At 43.6% G+C, this 20,976-nt stretch overlaps 1 protein-coding gene across 3 annotated transcripts in view; it reads left to right on the top strand.

Moving 5' to 3' along the window:
- The first annotated feature begins 6,859 nt into the window (after positions 1–6,859).
- LOC106568360 (zinc finger and SCAN domain-containing protein 5B) overlaps positions 6,860–20,976 on the top strand; it is a 29,237-nt gene continuing 15,120 nt past the window's right edge. The window contains exons 1-2 of one of the 3 annotated variants that reach the window (XM_014138645.2): positions 6,860–7,153; positions 8,369–9,299. In XM_014138645.2, the coding sequence (XP_013994120.1) occupies positions 6,982–7,153; positions 8,369–9,299 (1,103 nt within the window). In that variant the 5' untranslated portion in view covers positions 6,860–6,981. Of the gene's footprint in view, positions 7,154–8,368; positions 9,767–20,976 lie in introns of those variants that run through there. The other 2 variants (XM_014138644.2, XM_014138643.2) reach the window with 2 other exon arrangements.

Raw genomic sequence — 20,976 nt, 5'->3', positions numbered from 1 at the left:
TGCCACAGCTCACATTGATGTGCCATCCTGGATGAGCTGCACTACCTGAGCCACTTGTGTGGGTTGTAGACTCCGTCTCATGCTACCACTAGAGTGAAAGCACCGCCAGCATTCAAAAGTGACCAAAACATCAGCCAGGAAGCATAGGAACTGAGAAGTGGTCTGTGGTCCCCACCTGCAGAACCACTCCTTTATTGGGGGTGTCTTGCTAATTGCCTATAATTTCCACCTGTTGTCTATTCCATTTGCACAACAGCATGTGAAATTTATTGTCAATCAGTGTTGCTTCCTAAGTGGACAGTTTGATTTCACAGAAGTGTGATTGACTTGGAGTTACATTGTGTTGTTTAAGTGTTCCCTTTATTTTTTTGAGCAGTATATATATATATATATATATATATATTGAAAAGGCGTGTGCGAGCAAGGAGGCCTACAAACCTGACTTCAACCTGACTTCAACTGTTATATATATATATATATATATATATATATATATATATATATATGTGTGTGTGTGTGTGTGTGTGTGTGTGTGTGTGTGTATGTATGTATGTATGTATGTATGTATGTATGTATGTATGTATGTATGTATGTATGTATGTATACAGTTGAAGTCAGGTTTGTAGGCCTCCTTGCTTGCACACGCTTTTTCAGTTCTGCCCACAAATTTTCTATGGGATTGAGGTCAGGGATTTGTGATGGCCACTCCAATACGCTGACTTTGTTGTCCTTAAGCCATTTTGCCACAACTTTGGAAGTATGCTTGGGGTCATTGTCCATTTGGAAGAGCCATTTGCGACCAAGCTCTAACTTCCTGACTGATGTCTTGAGATGTTGCTTCAATATATCCACATCATTTTCCTCCCTCATGATGCCATCTATTTTGTGAAGTGTACCAGTCCCTCCTGTAGCAAAGCACCCCCACAACATGATGCCGCCACCCGTGCTTCACGGTTGGAATGGTGTTCTTCAGCTTGCAAGCCTCCCCCTTTTTCCTCCAAACGTAACAGTGGTCATTATGGCCAAACAGTGCTATTTGTTTACATTTACATTTAAGTCATTTAGCAGACGCTCTTATCCAGAGCGACTTACAAATTGGTGCATTCACCTTATAATATCCAGTGGAACAACCACTTTACAATAGTGCATCTAAATCTTTTAGAAGGATTACTTTATCCTATCCTAGGTATTCCTTAAAGAGGTGGGGTTTCAAGTGTCTCCGGAAGGTGGTGATTGACTCCGCTGTCCTGGCGTCATGAGGGAGCTTGTTCCACCATTGGGGTGCCAGAGCAGCGAACAGTTTTGACTGGGCTGAGCGGGAACTGTGCTTCCTCAGAGGTAGGGATGCGAGCAGGCCAGAGGTGGATGAACGCAGTGCCCTTGTTTGAGTGTAGGGCCTGATCAGAGCCTGAAGGTACGGAGGTGCCGTTCCCCTCACAGCTCCGTAGGCAAGCACCATGGTCTTGTAGCGGATGCGAGCTTCGACTGGAAGCCAGTGGAGAGAGCGGAGGAGCGGGGTGACGTGAGAGAACTTGGGAAGGTTGAACACCAGACGGGCTGCGGCGTTCTGGATGAGTTGGAGGGGTTTAATGGCACAGGCAGGGAGCCCAGCCAACAACGAGTTGCAGTAATCCAGACGGGAGATGACAAGTGCCTGGATTAGGACCTGCGCCGCTTCCTGTGTGAGGCAGGGTCGTACTCTGCGAATGTTGTAGAGCATGAACCTACAGGATCGGGTCACCGCCTTGATGTTAGTGGAGAACGACAGGGTGTTGTCTAGGGTCACGCCGAGGCTCTTAGCACTCTGGGAGGAGGACACAAGGGAGTTGTCAACCGTGATGGGGAGATCATGGAACGGGCAGTCCTTCCCCGGGAGGAAGAGCAGCTCCGTCTTGCCGAGGTTCAGCTTGAGGTGGTGATCCGTCATCCACACTGATATGTCTGCCAGACATGCAGAGATGCGATTCGCCACCTGGTTGTCAGAAGGGGGAAAGGAGAAGATTAATTGTGTGTCATCTGCATAGCAATGATATGAGAGACCATGTGAGGATATGACAGAGCCAAGTGACTTGGTGTATAGCGAGAATAGGAGTGGGCCTAGAACAGAGCCCTGGGGGACACCAGTGGTGAGAGCACGTAGTGCGGAGACAGATTCTCGCCACGCCACCTGGTAGGAGCGACCTGTCAGGTAGGACGCAATCCAAGCGTGGGCCGCGCCGGAGATGCCGAGCTCGGAGAGGGTGGAGAGGAGGATCTGATGGTTCACGGTATCAAAGGCAGCAGATAGGTCTAGAAGGATGAGAGCAGAGGAGAGAGAGTTAGCTTTAGCAGTGCGGAGAGCCTCCGTGACACAGAGAAGAGCAGTCTCAGTTGAATGCCCAGTCTTGAAACCTGACTGATTAGGATCAAGAAGGTCATTCTGAGAGAGATAGCAAGAGAGCTGGCCAAGGACGGCACATTCAAGAGTTTTGGAGAGAAAGGAAAGAAGGGATACTGGTCTGTAGTTGTTGACATCGGAGGGATCGAGTGTAGGTTTTTTCAGAAGGGGTGCAACTCTCGTTCTCTTGAAGACGGAAGGGACGTAGCCAGCGGTCAAGGATGAGTTGATGAGCGAGGTGAGGTAGGGGAGAAGGTCTCCGGAAATGGTCTGGAGAAGAGAGGAGGGGATAGGGTCAAGTGGGCAGGTTGTTGGGCGGCCGGCCGTCACAAGACGCGAGATTTCACCTAGAGAGAGGGGAGAAAGAGGTCAAAGCACAGGGTAGGGCAGTGTGAGCAGGGCCAGCGGTGTCGTTTGACTTAGCAAACGAGGATCGGATGTCGTCAACCTTCTTTTCAAAATGGTTGACGAAGTCATCCGCAGAGAGGGAGGAGGGGGGGAGGGGGAGGAGGATTTAGGAGGGAGGAGAAGGTAACAAAGAGCTTCCTAGGGTTAGAGGCAGATGCTTGGAGTTTAGAGTGGTAGAAAGTGGCTTTAGCAGCAGAGACAGAAGAGGAAAATGTAGAGAGGAGGGAGTGAAAGGATGCCAGGTCCGCAGCGAGGCGAGTTTTCCTCCATTTCCGCTCGGCTGCCCGGAGCCCTGTTCTGTGAGCTCGCAGTGAGTCGTCGAGCCACGGAGCAGGAGGGGAGGACCGAGCCGGCCTGGAGGATAGGGGACAGAGGAAATCAAAGGATGCAGAGAGGGAGGAGAGGAGGGTTGAGGAGGCAGAATCAGGAGATAGGTTGGAGAAGGTTTGAGCAGAGGGAAGAGATGATAGGATGGAAGAGGAGAGAGTAGCGGGAGAGAGAGAGCGAAGGTTGGGACGGCGCAATACCATCCGAGTAGGGGCAGAGTGAGAAGTGTTGGATGAGAGCGAGAGGGAAAAGGATACAAGGTAGTGGTCGGAGACTTGGAGGGGAGTTGCAATGAGATTAGTGGAAGAACAGCATCTAGTAAAGATGAGGTCAAGCGTATTGCCTGCCTTGTGAGTAGGGGGGGAAGGTGAGAGGGTGAGGTCGAAAGAGGAGAGGAGTGGAAAGAAGGAGGCAGAGAGGAATGAGTCGAAGGTAGACGTGGGGAGGTTAAAGTCACCCAGAACTGTGAGAGGTGAGCCATCCTCAGGAAAGGAACTTATCAAGGCGTCAAGCTCATTGATGAACTCTCCAAGGGAACCTGGAGGGCGATAAATGATAAGGATGTTAAGCTTGAAAGGGCTGGTAACTGTGACAGCATGGAATTCAAATGAGGAGATAGACGGATGGGTCAGCGGAGAAAGAGAGAATGTCCACTTGGGAGAGATGAGGATTCCAGTGCCACCACCCCGCTGGCTCGATGCTCTAGGGGTATGCGAGAACACGTAGTCAGACGAGGAGAGAGCAGTAGGAGTAGCAGTGTTATCTGTGGTAATCCATGTTTCCGTCAGCGCCAGGAAGTCTAGGGACTGGAGGGTAGCATAGGCTGAGATGAACTCAGCCTTGTTGGCCGCAGACCGGCAGTTCCAGAGGCTGCCGGAGACCTGGAACTCCACGTGGGTTGTGCGCGCTGGGACCACCAGGTTAGAGTGGCAACGGCCACGCGGTGTGGAGCGTTTGTATGGCCTGTGCAGAGGGGAGAGAACAGGGATAGACAGACACATAGTAGACAAGCTACAGAAGAGGCTACGCTAATGCAAAGGAGATTGGACTGACAAGTGGACCACACGTCTCGAATGTTCAGAAAGTTAAGCTTACGTTGCAAAAATCTTATTGACTAAAATGATACAGTACTGCTGGCTGGTGGAGTAGGCTAGCTAGCAGTGGCTGCGTTGTTGACTTTGAACGTGTAGCTGGCTATCTAACCTCGATAGTTTCAGTACTACACCTTGTCATGATACAAAGCAACTTTGTAGCTAGCTAGCTAACATAACACTAATCAAGACGTTCCTTGTATGTATTTAGTTTCTACAATGCTGCTCGTCGGTAATAGTTGGCTGGGTTAGGAAAAATGGCGTCGCGGGGGACGGAAATAGTTGGCTAGCTGACCTCGATGACTGGCTAGCTAACCTCGGTAATTACTAAACTACACAATTATCAAGCTATGACAAAGACAACTAAGTAGCTAGCTAGCTAACACTGCACTAGTCAAATCGTTCCGTTGTAAAGTATTAGTATCTACAGCGCTGCTAGTCGGTAACGGTTGGCTAGCTAGCAGTGGGTTAATGATGACTAGGTGTGTTGACTAAGTCTGGCGCCGCGTCGCGGCTGGCTAGCTCACCTCGATAATTACTCAAACTACACAACTATCTTAGATACAGAGACAGCAAGGACAACTATGTAGCTGGCTAACTAACACTAACACCACACTAATCAAGTCGTTACGTTGTAATGTAATAGTTTCTACAGTGCTGCTAGTCGGTAGAAGTTGGCTAGCTAGCAGTGATGACTAGCTAGCTAGCAGCTAGGAGTGTTGACTACGTTAGGAGGACGAAGATAGCTAGCCTCGATAATTACTCAATTACTCTAAAACTACACAATTATCTTTGATACAAAGACGGCTATGTAGCTAGCTAAGAAGAATTGCTCAGATCAAACAAATCAAGCCGTTGTAATGTAGTGAAGTGTAATATTACCTGTGGAGCGAAGAGTAGTGCGACTGCTCGCTCCAAACCGGCCTGAACCATTGGACCAGAGGACATTTCTCCAAAAAGTACGATCTTTGTCCCCATGTGCAGTTGCAAACAGTAGTCTGGCTTTTTTATGGCGGTTTTGGAGCAGTGGCTTCTTCCTTGCTGAGCGGCCTTTCAGGTTATGTCGGTATAGGACTCGTTTTACTGTGGATATAGATACTTTTGTACCTGTTTCCTCCAGCATCTTCACAAGGTCCTTTGCTGTTGTTCTGGGATTGATTTGCACTTTTCGCACCAAAGTAAGTTCATCTCTAGGAGACAGAACGCATCTCCTTCCTGAGCGGTATGACGGCTGCATAGTCCCATGGTGTTTATACTTGCGTACTACTGTTTATACAGATGAATGTGGTACTTTCAGGCGTTTGGAAATTGCTCCCAAGGATGAACCAGACTTGTGGAGGTCTACAATTTTTTGTTGTTGAGGTCTTGGCTGATTTCTTTTGATTTTCCCATGATGTCAAGCAAAGAGGCACTGAGTTTGAAGGTAGGCATTGAAATACATCCACAGGTACATCTCCAATTGACTCCAATTATGTTAATTAGCCTATCAGAAGCTTCTAAAGCCATGACATCATTTTCTGGAATTTTACAAGCTGTTTAAAGGCACAGTCAACTTAGTCTATGTAAACTTCTGACCCAATGGAATTGTGATACAGTGAATTATAAGTGAAATAATCTGTCTGTAAACAATTGTTGGAAAAATTACTTGTGTCATGCACAAAGTAGATGTCCTAACCGACTTTTCAAAACTGTAGTTTGTTAACAAGAAATCTGTGGAGTGTTTGAAAAACAAGTTTTAATGACTCCAACCTAAGTATATGTAAACTTCCGACTTCAACTGTATATATATATATATATATATATATTACATACATACATAGGTCTTAATTGAACATTAATTGAAAGGAAATAACCCAGTAATCATGAGGTTCTCCAGGAGTTTAGTTTGACAGCCCGTGACAAAGGTGTTGGACTGACTGTCACAGGGAGTTTCAGCCTGGCTACCCATCAAATTTGCTTAAGTAGGATATTATGCAGTTATAAATAGAATTATGTCAGACTGATCATAATAAAGTCATAATAAATTACCAGGAGTAGGGTGGATTTCAATAGAATGTCACCTTGGGGAACACCCTATCCAGGTTTGCCAGCCTGGGATGCGCACTACCCAAGATGGCTGTAGGTCCGGTGGGTCCTGTCTGGTATGTCCTGTCCATGACCTATGAATGTAGACACAGAGAATGTGAATAAATACAGTCATTACAGAACACTATTACAGGCACCTTCCTAATGCCTTTTAATAAATTGATACATTTTGTTCATCATTCACACTATGAAAATAGATACTTGATATGAATAGCCTATCCAATATCATAGCTTAGGCTACATTATATGCATAATATGCCTTTTCAGAAGTAATTGTGTTGACATTCTGGAAGGGATCAGATTAACACATCATAGCAAGACATAAATTGTAGTAACTAATTACTTTACTGAGTTGTTGTTTTCACGTTCTTCCAGTGGTAGTCTACTTAGTGTACTGCTCAGTCTGTCAAAGTCGCCCTTTTTTTCTTAATTTCATGATGTGCAACGCGGCATACCAATGCAATGGTGTGTATCTCTTTTACAATGTCAATGACGCAACTTTAGCTATATTTTGTTAAATCTGAAAAGAGCAATTCTACCCATGTGTGCCTATCGTGCTGACGTCACTTCCGTGCAGTACAGCGTTCATGTTTGACAACAAGCCCTAGCCACAGAGATTCTGAAGACTGTACTGTCTTTTCCCAGGCTACGTTTATTTTGGGAAGCGATTTTGTCCCCTAGAGTCGTCCAACGATGGCTAAATTACAATATCTGAATGTGTATCTAACTGAGCGTTTGATGCAAGCTGCGGAGGAGATACTTAGAGTGGTCGGAGACACAATCTCTGAGTACCAGGAAGAAATAGCCCGGACAAAGAGAGAGAACCAATACCTGAAACGCCACTTGATCACACCGGTCCTACCGGGTATGTAGCTAGCTCGATTTTACACAAATTAGCTATAGGCCTAGAAACGTGTTAAATTGTATTCAACAGTATTTTAATGTTTAGGGCAGAGAGACGGTGAATCCCACCCCTCGCCCCTACCAACTCGCTCTGAGGGCCCTGGTCATGGCTGGAAGGAATTCAGCTTGTGCCAAATTAATGTCAAAAGTTGATTGTTTTTTTTTTGGGGGGGGGGGGGTTGCATTTGAGCATGCCCTAACCATTTTCCTAACATTAACCTAATTATCCTAACTTGTTGAGTAAAATTTCCTAGTCTGCTACGAAAAGTAAAATCTGACATTCATTTGACAAAAGCTGGACCAAGGGCCCTCAGTTTCCCCATGTTGCTGGCGAAATCCGAGGGTGACTTCCTGAGAGTGATGAGGGAATCATTAAACCCATCAACTTTAGGACACACTGGTGAATGATGCAATTCATGTTAAACTTTGAAATAATAAAACAAGCGTGAAATTCTTATTAACAAATCCACCCTGTCGTTTTACAAGATATAAACCTTAGTAACAGTTATACATTACATTTTGTGGGGTATTTAATATTTTACATGTATCAAAAATCAAACAAACAAATGCACTTGGAATATAATAACACCTCCTCACACCAACCCAGTTTTGGGACACCAGAAGTACATTCATTTCCAATGGAACACTGTGTTTGCCTTGCAGCATTGCATTGTAGAGGCAATTGCAGTGCGTTCTGTGTGGTGCATACCTTGGATTTATTGAACATATATATGAGATTATATGCATAGACGGCTTGACAGAAATGGTAGGAGAAGGTGAATGTTGAACTTTTGTTGCTCACATATCCAGATGATGCTGCGTACCATTTTGCACAGTGACGCTTGCGCAAATTCAAAAATAATTTTTCGGGATTCCACTTCGCTCTGAAGCCGCCAACGTTGCTGGCTTGGTCAAAGTGGTTATCGGAGAGTCTAATTAGCCCCTGCACCCTCCATCATTTTCACACCCTCGGCTTTAGGACACTTGTGCATATGGCGGAGGTGTGCGTGAACTCGCAAATAGAGGGGCGAGGGGAAGGCGGGATTTGGGATTCAGACAGAGACATAGATATTCCATTCCCAGAACAAGCTAGCTAACTCAATGGTGGTCTTGACAATCAAATGTCAACAGCTGTAATTACTTTCATTGACGTCATTTATTGTCTTCTTTCCACCAGCTCCTCAGCCCATTCTCTCTTGTGTCTCAGAGCAGCAAACTCCCCCTGAGCAACAGCACTGTGAGCAGGAGTGGAGCCCCAGTCTGGGGCAGAGGGACCCAGAGCCCACCCAGATTAAAGAGGAACAGGGTGAACTCAGGACCCGTCAGGAGGTAGAGCAGATTCAAGGGCCGGAGGCTGATACCAAAGAAGACTCCATAACCATTCCTCCCTGTGTGAAAAGTGACTGTGATCAGGAGCCACCTCACCCCACACATCTTCCCCAAACTGTGGAGAACAGAGAGAGAGACTCTCTACTGACCAACACAACTGGACAGATCAAAACAGAACCTGATGGAGAGGGCTATGGAGTATCACTATCAGAACCAACCAGTGACTCCCCTCAGTCTCAGCCCCTCTCTGCAGCAAATCCAGCCTGTTCTAGAACACAGAGTGAGAACACTGAAAGTGTTCCAAGAGATCCAGAAAGGAGACCAGAGGAGGACACCCAGACACACTCATGTACTCAGTGTGGAGCCGTGTTCTGTGAGCTTTCCCAACTGAAGGCACACATGCTATCCCATACAGTACCACACAGTGGTGACACTAGTCACAGGCAAATCCTCTGCACAGTCTGTTGGAAGTCATTCACCTCTACCAGTTACCTCAAGGTCCACCTGCGTTCTCACACTAAGGATAAGCCCTTCCACTGTGGTGTGTGTGGCAAGAGCTTCAGCTACTCAGGCAGGTTCAGGGAGCACCAACGCATTCACACGGGAGAGAGACCGTACCGCTGCCACGTGTGTGGTAAACGCTTCAGCCAGTCAGTCCATCTGAAGACCCACTTGAGGGTTCACACAGGGGAGAAACCCTACTCCTGTCCTGTCTGTGGGAAAGGGTTCAGTCAGTCCAGCCATATCAAGGGACACCTCAGAACTCACACCCGAGGGAGGTAGAACAAAGATGCCTTGGAGTGGAAAGACCCCATGAGGGGATAGACAAAGCCTTTCCCTTGAGCAACATGGAAAGTCATACTGAGTCTAGGGTCTCAGGGCTTATCTAGTCTGTGTTACTTCCCTGTCAAGATAAAGGTTAAATAAAATTGTTCTCAAGTGCCCAGCATTTTGGAAGAGAAAGAGATAGAACTGAAGAGAAGGAATGTCTAATTCTACATTTAGTTGTAAGACTAGAGGACTATAGAATGTGTAATGTTTTGCAAACTGAGGCACCTCATGTCTGCATTGATTTGAGAGAGCTGCTCATGAACATGCTATGAAAACACTTGACTTGAACGCATCCCCTAGTGGATCAATATGTGACACTATGTTAGAGAGAAATATAATGTTAATTTCTTCCTCTTAAATATTTCAATTGGAGCTGGTTGGTCTCCTTGCAAATAAACTAACACTGTCATATTGATTAAGCATGTGTGGGAACATTTATTTCTCAATGTCTCTTTCCGAAGTAGGAAAGAAAACTCACATCAGGTCAACGTTAGCTAGAGTGACCAGTGGGACTATTGTTACAGACAGCCCATCCTCACCAATGTTCTTATAAAACCATGTTTGAACACTAAATGGTATACTTGAATTATCTCACACCCAGGAACACAGAGGTCAGTCTTAGTATGAGAACTGTGAGGAAGGTCATTAGAGCAATATTATCCCTGTTTTTATTTTACACACCCATTTCTTGAAACCAACAGAGAGAGGTGTAAAGTTGACATAGGGTTTTCTAATGCACACAAGTTTACCTCCCTTAAGTTCTCTTTCATCATGTCAAGTTATCATTTGTCACAATAGGATACACTTACATCTAGTAGTGTGTGAATCAATGTACAGTGTTTATTTTTATGGTAGGCCTTGGATCTATGGTACCTCTGAGCTTAATAACTGTTAGAGGTCGCCCTCTAGTGGAAAAGAAAACAAGGTGAAAAATAAAGATGGCTAAAATCAGCCACCAAGTTCAAGGCCGACCGCAGTACTGCAGGCATTGTATGCAGAAAACAGGATCCCCCATTATAGTGAAGGGAAAATGTACATCTTCGTGGTCAATCTTAATGTAAATAAATACACATTTTAAAGACAATCATGGTACCAATAATTGCTTCTATTACACCAGATGTATGTCCTTGAACCGATTATTATTAAAATCCCATACAGAATAAGTTAAGGATCATTTAGTAGCTAATGGCAGCCTTACAGAGAGGGCAGCACTCATTTTACGCCATTTCGCCCAGTGGGCGGTGTTATGTATCAGGGTGGGCGTGGGTTGAAAAGTGCAAGGACTGTCCGATGCGCATCTGTGTTCAACCGAGAACCCTCCGCCTGGGACTTCATTCATAATCGACATCACTGTGGTGGGTTTATACTTTCATATTAGTACATAATTTTGCTTCATTTGAACCAACGATAGCTAGCTACAGTTGAAGACGGACGTTTACATACACTAAGGTTGGAGTCATTAAAACTAGTTTTTCAACCACTCACCAGATTTCTTGTTAACAAACTATAGTTTTCGAAACTCGGTTAGAACATCTGCTTTGTGCATGACACAAGTAATTTTTCCAACAATTGTTTACAGACAGATTATTTCACTTAGAATTCACTGTATCACAATTCCAGTGGGTCAAAACTTAACATACACTGAGTTGACTGCCTTTAAACAGCTTGTAAAATTCCAGAAAATGATGTCATTGCTTTAGAAGCTTCTGAAAGGCTAATTGACATAATTTGAGTCAATTGGAGGTGTACCTGCAGATGTATTTCAAGGCCTACCTTCAAACTCAGTGCCTCTTTGCTTGACATCATGGGAAAATCAAAAGAAATCAGCCAAGACCTCAGAAAACAATTTGTAGACCTCCACAAGTCTGGTTCATCCTTGGAAGCAAATTCCAAACACCTGAAGGTACCATGATCATCTGTACAAACAATAGTACGCATGTATAAACACCATGGGACCACGCAGCCGTCATACCGCTCAGGAAAGAGACGCGTTCTGTCTCCTAGAGATGAACGTACTTTGGTACAAAAAGTGCAAATCAATCCCAGATCAACAGCAAAGGACCTTGTGAAGATGCTGGAGGAAACAGGTACAAAAGTATCTTTATCCACAGTAAAATGAGTCCTATATCGACATAACCTGAAAGGCCGCTCAGCATGGAAGAAGCCACTGCTCCAAAACCGCCATAAAAAAGCCAGACTACGGTTTGCAACTGCACATGGGGACAAAGATTGTACTTTTTGGAGAAATGTCCTCTGGTCTGATGAAACAAAAATCGAACTGTTTGGCCATAATGACCATCGTTATGTTTGGAGGAAAAAGGGGGATGCTTGCAAGCCGAAGAACACCATCCCAACCGTGAAGGACGGGGATGGCAGCATCATGTTGTGGGGGTGCTTTGCTGCAGGAGGGACTGGTGCACTTCACAAAATAGATGGCTTCATGAGGGAGGAAAATTCTGTGGATATATTGAAGCAACATCTCAAGACATCAGTCAGGAAGTTAAAGCTTGGTCACAAATGGGTCTTCAAAATGACCGCAAGCATACTTCCAAAGTTGTGGCAAAATGGCTTAAGGACAATAAAGTCAAGGTATTGGAATGGCCATCACAAATCCCTGACCTCAATCCTATAGAAAAGGTGTGGGCAGAACTGAAAAAGCGTGTGCGAGCAAGGAGGCCTACAAACCTGATTCGGTTACACCAGCTCTGTCTGGAGGAATTCACCCAACTTATTGTGGGAAGCTTGTGGAAGGCTACCTGAAACGTTTAACCCAAGTTAAACAATTTAAAGGCAATGTTACCAAATACTAATTGAGTCTATGTAAACTTCTGACCCACTGGGAATGTGATGAAAGATATAAAAGCAGAAATAAATCATTCTCCACTATTATTCTGATTTCACATTCTTAAAATAAAGTGGTGATCCTAACTGACCTAAGACTGTGAATTTTAACTAGGATTAAATGTCAGGAATTGTGAAAAACTGAGTTTAAATGTATTTGGCTTAGGTGTATGCAAACTTCCGACTTCAACTGTATACAGGATGGTGTCCTACGTAGAGGTGGATCAGAGAATCACCAGTAGCAAGATCGACATCATTGATATATACAGAGAAAAGAGTCGGCCCGAGAATTGAACCCTGTGGCAGCCCCATAGAGATTGCAAGAGGTCCGGACAACAGGCCCTCCGATTTGACACACTGAACTCTGTCTGAGAAGTAGTTGGTGAACCAGGCGAGGCAGTCATTTGAGAAACCAAGGCTATTGAGTCTGCCGAGAAGAATGCGGTGATTGAAAGAGTCGAAAGCCTTGGCCAGGTCGATGAAGACAGCTGCACTGTACTGTCTTTTATGGATGGCGGTTATGATATCGTTTAGGACCTTGAGCGTGGCTGAGGTGCACCCATGACCAGCTCAGAAACCAGATTGCATAGTGGAGAAGGTACGGTGGGATTTGAAATGGTCGGTGATCTGTTTGTTAACTTGGCTTTCGAATATTTTAGAGAAGGCAGGGCAGGATAGATATAGGTCTGTAGCAGTTTGGGTCTAGAGTGTCTCCCCCTTTGAAGAGGGGGATGACCGCGGCAGCTTTCCAATCTTTGGGGATCTCAGAAGATACAAAAGGGAGGTTGAACAAGCTAGTAACAGGGGTTGCACCGGATAAGACAGGACAAATGCTCCAGAAATAACAGACTGACCCTAGCCCCCGGCACAAACTACTGCAGCATAAATACTGAAGGCTGAGACAGGAGTGGTCGGGAGACACTGTGGCCCCGTCCGACGTTACCCCCGGACATGGCCAAACAGGCAGGATATAACCCCACCCACTTTGCCAAAGCATAACCCCACACCACTAGAGGGATACTTACCATCCTGAGACTAGGCCGAGTATAGCCCACAACGATCTCTGCTAAGGCACAACCCAAGGGGGGGCGCCAACCCGGACAGGAAGGTCACGTCAGTGACTCAACCCACTCAAGTGACACACCCCTCCTAGGGACGGCATGGAAGAGCTTTTTGGAGCTTTTTTGGAAATTTTGGGATTTTGTTCTACAGGATGCACATTTCTGTTTGAAAAAGCTAGCCTTTGCTTTCCTAACTGCCTGTGTATATTTGTTCCTCCCTGAAAAGTTGCATATCGCGGGAGCTATTTGATGCTATTGCAGTACGCCACAGGATGTTTTTGTGCTGGTCAAAGGCAATGAAGTCTGGAGTGAACCAAGGGCTATATCTGTTCTTAGTTCTACATTTTTTGAATGGTGCATACTTATTTAAGATGGTGAGGAAAGCACTTTTAAAGAATAACCAGGCATCATTTACTGACGGAATGAGGTCAATATCCTTCCAGGATACCCGGGCCGGGTCGATTAGAAAGGCCTGCTTGCTGAAGTGACTTAGGGAGCGTTTGACAGTGATGAGGGGTGGTCATTTGACCGCGGACCCATTACGGATGCAGGCAATGAGGCAGTGATTGCTGAAATTCTGATTGAAGACAGCAGAGGTGTATTTAGAGGGCAGGTTGGTCAGGATGATATCTATGAGGGTGCCCATGTTTATGGATTTAGGGTTGTACCTGGTGGGTTCCTTGATAATTTGTGTGAGATTGAGGGCATCTAGCTTAGATTGTAGGACGGCCAGGGTGTTAAGCACACCCCAGTTTAGGTCACCTAACAGTACAATCTCTGAAGATAAATGGGGGGCAATCAATTCACATAGGGTGTCCAGGGCACAGCTGGGGGCTGATGGGGTCTATAACAAGCAACAACAGTGAGAGACTTATTTCTGGAAAGGTGGATTTTTAAAAGTAGAAGCTCGAACTGTTTGGGCACAGACCTGGATAGCATGCCAGAACTCTGCAGGCTATCTCTGCAGTAGATTGCAACTCCACCCCCTTTGGCAGTTCTATCTTGGCGGAAAATGTTGTAGTTGGGGATGGAAATTTCAGAATTTTTGGTGGCCTTCCTAAGCCAGGATTCAGACACGGCTAGGACATCAGGGTTGGCAGAGTGTGCTAAAGCAGTGAATAAAACAAACTTAGGGAGGAGGCTTCTGATGTTAACATGCATGAAACCAAGGCTTTTACGTTTACATAAATCAACAAATGATAGCGCCTGGGGAATAGGAGTGGAACTGGGGGCTACAGGGCCTGCGTTAACCTCTACATCACCAGAGAAACAGAGGAGGAGTAGGGTAAGGTTACGGCTAAAGGATATAAGAACTGGTCGTCTAGTGCATTGGGGACAGAGATTAAAAGGAGCAGATTTCTGTGCGTGGAAGAATAGATTCAAGGCATAATGTATAGACAAGGGTCACTACTACGCTAGCAGGGGACACAGCGTTCAGAAAAGCTAGTGGGCCGGGGCTAGTAGATGCTTCTTCGGTGACATCGTAACAGAATAGCCTGTTGAGACCACATCGGGCGATCACGTCGGCAGTCCAGTCGTGATGGATCGACGAGGCTCCGTGTCGACAATAAAGGGTCCAGGCCAATTGGCAAAGGAAGTATTGTAGCCCTAGAATTAGCTTGTATATGGGCCTAGCTTGAGGCTAGCTCAAGACTAGCTGGTGCTTGCTTCGGGACAGAGGTGTTAGCTAACAGTAGCCACTCGTTTGCATCTAGCTAGTGTCGTGGATGAATCAGAATTAGTTGGGTAACATAGATGATTAAGATGTTTTATTAGTATAATAGGCTTATGTGAGATACTTGTCATTAGAAAGTGTCCTTTGGACTCTGGTATGTTTCATTTGCACATTTCCCTTAGCTGGGGCTCAGACACTTGGGGCCCAGAGAGGGGAGAGTTCAGACCTGTTTTTTACATGTCTCTGTTGCTCTGCAGAATATCAGCGAGAGAGGAGGACAGAATGAAATATTTTCTTCATATGTGAATGTCTCTTTTCCTATTCTTAAACCATGTGAAGGGATGGCGTGATTAAGGGGGAACCAATGACTTGTGTCCACAATGTCTGTGAGCAAGTCACTCCCTCCTTTCTTTATTGTGGGGAGGTTTATGGCAGTGTCTGGGACCATTGTCTCTTAGATCATGCACTTATCCTGTGATAATATATGGCCTAGAGGCTCACTCCCCCCAGTGAGCCTGTCCAGAAGTGGGGTCAAGAGGGGGTTTGCTTGAGATAGGAGTATCTAGAGTTGACAATTGATATATGCCATTGGATGAAATGGTATTTTTGTTCTATGAAGTACCAGGGAGGGACGGTTCTAAGGGGACCAGATACTGGGCTATACAATGAACCCTGTTGACATAGCAGTTACTGCCTGCTGTGTTTTATGGATATCTGTCATACAAAACTTAACCTTTGTGACCCATTCTATGTATCTGTGGTTTGTCAATGTACGTTGAAGGGGGTGTATCTTTGCTATAAAATATCTCTGTAGCCATTGTGTAATCACCTTCCTGGTTCATTCGAGAGAGTGCATTATTGAAGGTCAAAGAGGCTTTTGCAAAAGTATCTTAAGTATTAAATATGTAGTTAACTCGGACTGGTGTGTTTAACTCTCCTCATTTGGTAATGCAGAAATTAGCCACCACACTAGCTGCGATGATCCAGTGTAATGATCCAGAGCGGCAGGAATCCGGTGATATGGTAGAGATAAGCAGTCCGATATGCTCTGGGTTGATATCGCGCTGTGCAGACTGGCAGGTGTTGTCCGAGCTAAGGCTGGCTGGTGACCGAGAAAAAGGTGAAGACTGCTAGCCGTGGCTAAGAAAGACTAGTAGCTAGTTAGCTGGCTAGCTCCTAATGGAAATTCCAGTTATAAGGAATAAAAATAGCAGATCCATACCACATTGGGTGAGGCGGGTTGCAGGAAAGTATGTTTAGTTCGTAGATAGAAAGTGAAATTAAGATGTATATGAAAAAGCCTGGCTATTTACACGGGATAATACACGGGATTAGACAAAGACAAACACACACGTCCTACTGCTACGCCATCTTGGCTAACTATTGCGGGTGTATTTCGCTACACCCGCAATAGCATCTGCTAAATATGTGTATGTGACCAATACAATTTGGTTTCATTTGAAGTGGCTGGACCAGTTTTACAAAAAGTGAATGCTGTGTAACGTCAAGAAAAAATGAACAATGTCTAAAGTCTAATGTCTTTCACTCATGCTGCCAAACATACCCTCGTAAAACTGACCATCCTACCGATCCTCGACTTCGGCGATGTCATCTATAAAATAGCCTCCAACACTCTACTCAACAAATTGGATGCAGTCTATCACAGTGCCATCCGTTTTGTCATCAAAGCCCCATACACTACCCACCACTACGACCTGTACACTCTCGTTGGTTGGCCCTCGCTTCATACTCGTCGCCAAACCCACTGGCTCCAGGTTATCTACAAGTCCCTGCTAGGTAAAGCCCCGCCTTATCTCAGCTCACTGGTCACCATAGCAGCACCCACTCGTAGCACGCGCTCCAGCAGGTATATCTCACTGGTCAACCCCAAAGCCAATTCCTCCTTTGGTCGCCTTTCCTTCCAGTTCTCTGCTGCCAATGACTAGAACGAACTGCAAAAATCACTGAAGCTGGAGACTCATATCTCCCTCACTACTTTTAAGCACCAGCTGTCAGAGCAGCTCACAGATAACTGTACCTGTACATAGCCCATCTGTAAACAGCCCATCCAACTACCTCATCCCCATTCTGTATTTATTTATTTATCTTGCTCCTTTGCACCCCAGCATCTCTACTTGCACATTCATCTTCTGCACATCTACCATTCCAGTGTTTAATTTCTATATTGTAATTACTTCGCCACCATGGCCTATTTATTGCCTTAACTTACCTCATTTGCACTCACTGTATATAGACTTTTTGTTTTCTTTTTGTTCTACTGTATTATTGACTGTATGTTTTGTTTATTCCATGTGTAACTCTGTGTTGTTGTATATGTGGAATTGCTATGCTTTATCTTGGCCAGGTCGCAGTTGCAAATGAGAACTTGTTCTCAACTAGCCTACCTGGTTAAATAAAGGTGAAATAAAAATAAATAAATAAAATAAAAACGTCAAGATCTTCTTGCTAGCCAACCAACAAGGTCAATGACTGCTGCTATCAAGCCAATCTATTTCACTTAGGCTAATTAATGAAAATATATTAAACTGATCATGACCAGATTTAATCTCATTTCACTGCTATTGGTTAGGGGCATATCCATTTGAAAGGACCCATGAGCACCAACATGTGAAGGTCGTAGGAGTATATCAAATTGGGTGTCAAATGAAATTTAAGAGTCTATATTTTGGGGAAATGAAGGCATAGATACATTTTTCCATCTTAAGAATTTGGCATAAGTAACGACTTTTGATTTCTGAATAACAGATGGAAAAGGGGTCTTAGAAAACATCTACAAGAAAAAGCCTTAAAAGGTATTAGAATTACATCAAAACAAAATAATGTTGACGTAAAGTCCCCTGCCAACACTTATATTTAGTTTTGGATAAGTGGTTTACCTTCTGTAAGTTTAAGAAATTTTGCCATTACAAAAACCCACACAGTGTATCTTTATATTTTCTAATTTCTCTCCCTCATCAGGGTGGAGGATAATAAACGTTTACAGAAGTAACAAGTAATGGTAGACCTACCAATTAGTTATAGTGTTTTTAATATATTAATTTTGTTTATGAATTATTAAGTGATTAAAGCTCAGAATTACCAAAACAAATCAGTAAAGGAATTACTGCAACTGAATTGGCTACACTGGGAAATCATAGCTGACACAAAACACAGTTGGGTCACCTGCACCTGCTACTCCCTTCCACTGGCATACTGTTATGTTCAGTTCTTAATGGTTTTCTTTGTCTTCCTTTCGTCTGGTGATCAAACCAAGTGTTAAAACAGTCAGAGTCTGGACAACACCTTCCTCTCTCCCCCCCTCTCTCTCTCTGCCTCTCACTCTCAATCTCCTGGTAATGCCAAGTCTCCCAGCTCTTACTGACACCTATCAATGAGCCCCCTCTCTTTCCATTTACTGTAACCAGCATCTCACCAACCGACACCGGACATCCATGGACGTTGAAAAGTTGTTTAAGTTTGGTCAGTCCAAACTTTGATGTTAACGTCAACAGTCAGACCGGACTGGACAAAATCTATAAAAAAATCTATAAAAAATGTCCCCCTGAGAACGTTCCCTTGCGACCATCACACAACGTCCAAAGGACTAGTAAAATGTAAGTCCTGAGAAACTCTTTAAAAGGTTCTGACATAGTCCTCAGTGATGTCCTGAGAACAAACAGGGAAATAGAGAAATGTCCCGGAGAGAACATTCCCTTTGGTCCACCACGCAACGTTCTTAGAACGTTATCATAATGTCAATAGAATAATGTTACGCCAAAACCCTTAAGAGACCTAACGGGAATGTCGTTGAATGTCCTCAGGACATCCCCTGTTTGCTGGGATGCTGTATTGCATGGAAACTAGACTATTTTCTATCAACTGTAGGCTACTAATAACAGCAGCTGTATAGTCTAGCCTACTATGTGCTCTGGCCAGGGTAAAGCGGTAATGTTGTGTATTTATAGTCCATTTGTTTGTGAGAAAATGTGAATGGTATCAAATGTGCTTTATATTCAAACTTGGGCTGACTTGGCTACCAATACTTTTTCAATCCAAAATGATGAACTGGAATTTAGCAATAAACACAATACACGTGTACATGAGTATATTTTTAATTAGACCTACAGTTGCATAGGGCAGGACTACATGATGCAAAACTGCATAAAGCAAGCCCTGTGAGTTTTATTGTCCAATCATGTTATTTTCTATGTCTGTGTATAGGAAACACCACTAGTCCTGTATAATTAATATTGACAAGTACCAGGTTGCTGCAGTTTGACAGGGTTTTCATCAAGGAGTTTTTTTAAAACAATGTGAGCTGATTAGAAAAACTCTGGTCCCATCACAGCCCATTTTAAACCTTTTTAGCACAGATTAATCACGTCATACTGTAAAAGGTCCAGAGTTGTACCTGGTTAGGTTACCAGATCAGGAAGGTTACCAGATCAGGAAAAACTACGTGCCCCTGAAATGTTTTTCCACCACACAACTCGGAGACCTGTGGTCCTACCTTTGAACTATGGAATATGAAGACATACAGTATGCAATCAAGATATCTTTGTTTTTTATTTTGTATTCATTTGGAAAATGTTCTTAGATTTTTATTTCACTTTAGAAATGTGGAGTAGGTTGTGTACATCGGTAGGAAAAAAATGTAATGTAATTATTTTAGTCTTTTAATTTTAACCTTTTACTGCAGTGGGCTAAATCAGGGTCACACAGAGTGTTTCTTGGTAGTCTTAATTAAACAAATCTTTGAAAAAAAAGTATGCACCTCACAGGCATGATTATGGCCTTAACAAAATAAAAGACCCTTGAACCATGTCAGATATAGAGTTTAAATTTGGGCTTTGGCCATTGGACTGCAGGAAAGAGCTACAGCAACAAAATGGGAAGACTGCCTCTCTGTGCTCTCTCCACCCTCCTCTTCTTTGACATTCAAGGAACTAGAAGTTGATTGGTTTAAGTCTTAATAATGCTAAATATATGCTAAAATATGTGGAATTCGATTATTGAAATTTTTCTATCAATCAATATCAATAATTTAAATTTGTATATAATTTTTTTATATCGATAATTTTAATTATTGAAATCAATAATTCAATTTCACATAAAAAATGCAATTATTTCTATATGTGTGCATTTTATTTTACTTGTGTTCTAAGCTTTTAAAAAGTTGATTAAGTGTTCTGTCATTCTCTCTCTCTCTCTCTCTCTCTCTCTCAATATGATAGCTTTATTTTTTCCTTCTAGAAAATTGATTTGGTATCAGCGTTGCTGGCTCCATTAATTAATTAATCTTACCCTTTTTTAAATTTTTGCCTAAAATTACATACCTAAATCTAACTGCCTGTAGCTTAGGACCAGAAGCAAAGATATGCATATTATTGATATTATTTGAAAGGAAACACTTTAAAGTTTGTGGAAATGTAAAATTAATGTAGGAGAATATAACACATTGGATCTGGTAAAAGATAATACAAAGAAAAAAAACAACAGTTTTTTGGTATTTTTTTGTACCATCATCTTTGACGTGAAAGAGAAAGGCCATAATGTATTATTCCAGCCCAGGTGCAATTAGATTTTGGCCACTAGATGGCAGCAGTGTATGTGCAAAGTTTTAAACTGATCAATGAACCATTGCATTTCTGTTCAAAATGTTGTATCAAGACTGCCCAAATGTGCCTAATTGGTCTATTAATAACTTTTCAAGTTCATAAATGTGCATTCTCCTCAAACAATAGCATGGTATTATTTCACTGTAATAGCTACTGCAAATTGGACAGTGCAGTTAGATTAACATGAATGTAAGCTTTCTGCCAATATCAGATATGTCTATGTCCTGGGAAAGGTTCTTGTTACTTACAACCTCATGCTAATCGCATTAGCCTACATTAGCTCAACCGTCCCGTGGGTGGGACACCGATCTGTAGAGATCCTTAAGAGGTTTTAAAAACTGTTAATTTGATGGATTTTCATGTCCTTGGTGTTATTTATTTGTTTGAGGATCTATACATGAGGCCAACTTGACCATATTATCTTGGAGGG

The sequence above is a fragment of the Salmo salar genome, chromosome ssa13 (genome assembly GCF_905237065.1).
Source record: "Salmo salar chromosome ssa13, Ssal_v3.1, whole genome shotgun sequence".
NCBI classification, from domain to species: Eukaryota; Metazoa; Chordata; class Actinopteri; order Salmoniformes; family Salmonidae; genus Salmo; species Salmo salar.
This window is presented reverse-complemented; position numbering and strand designations above follow the sequence as displayed.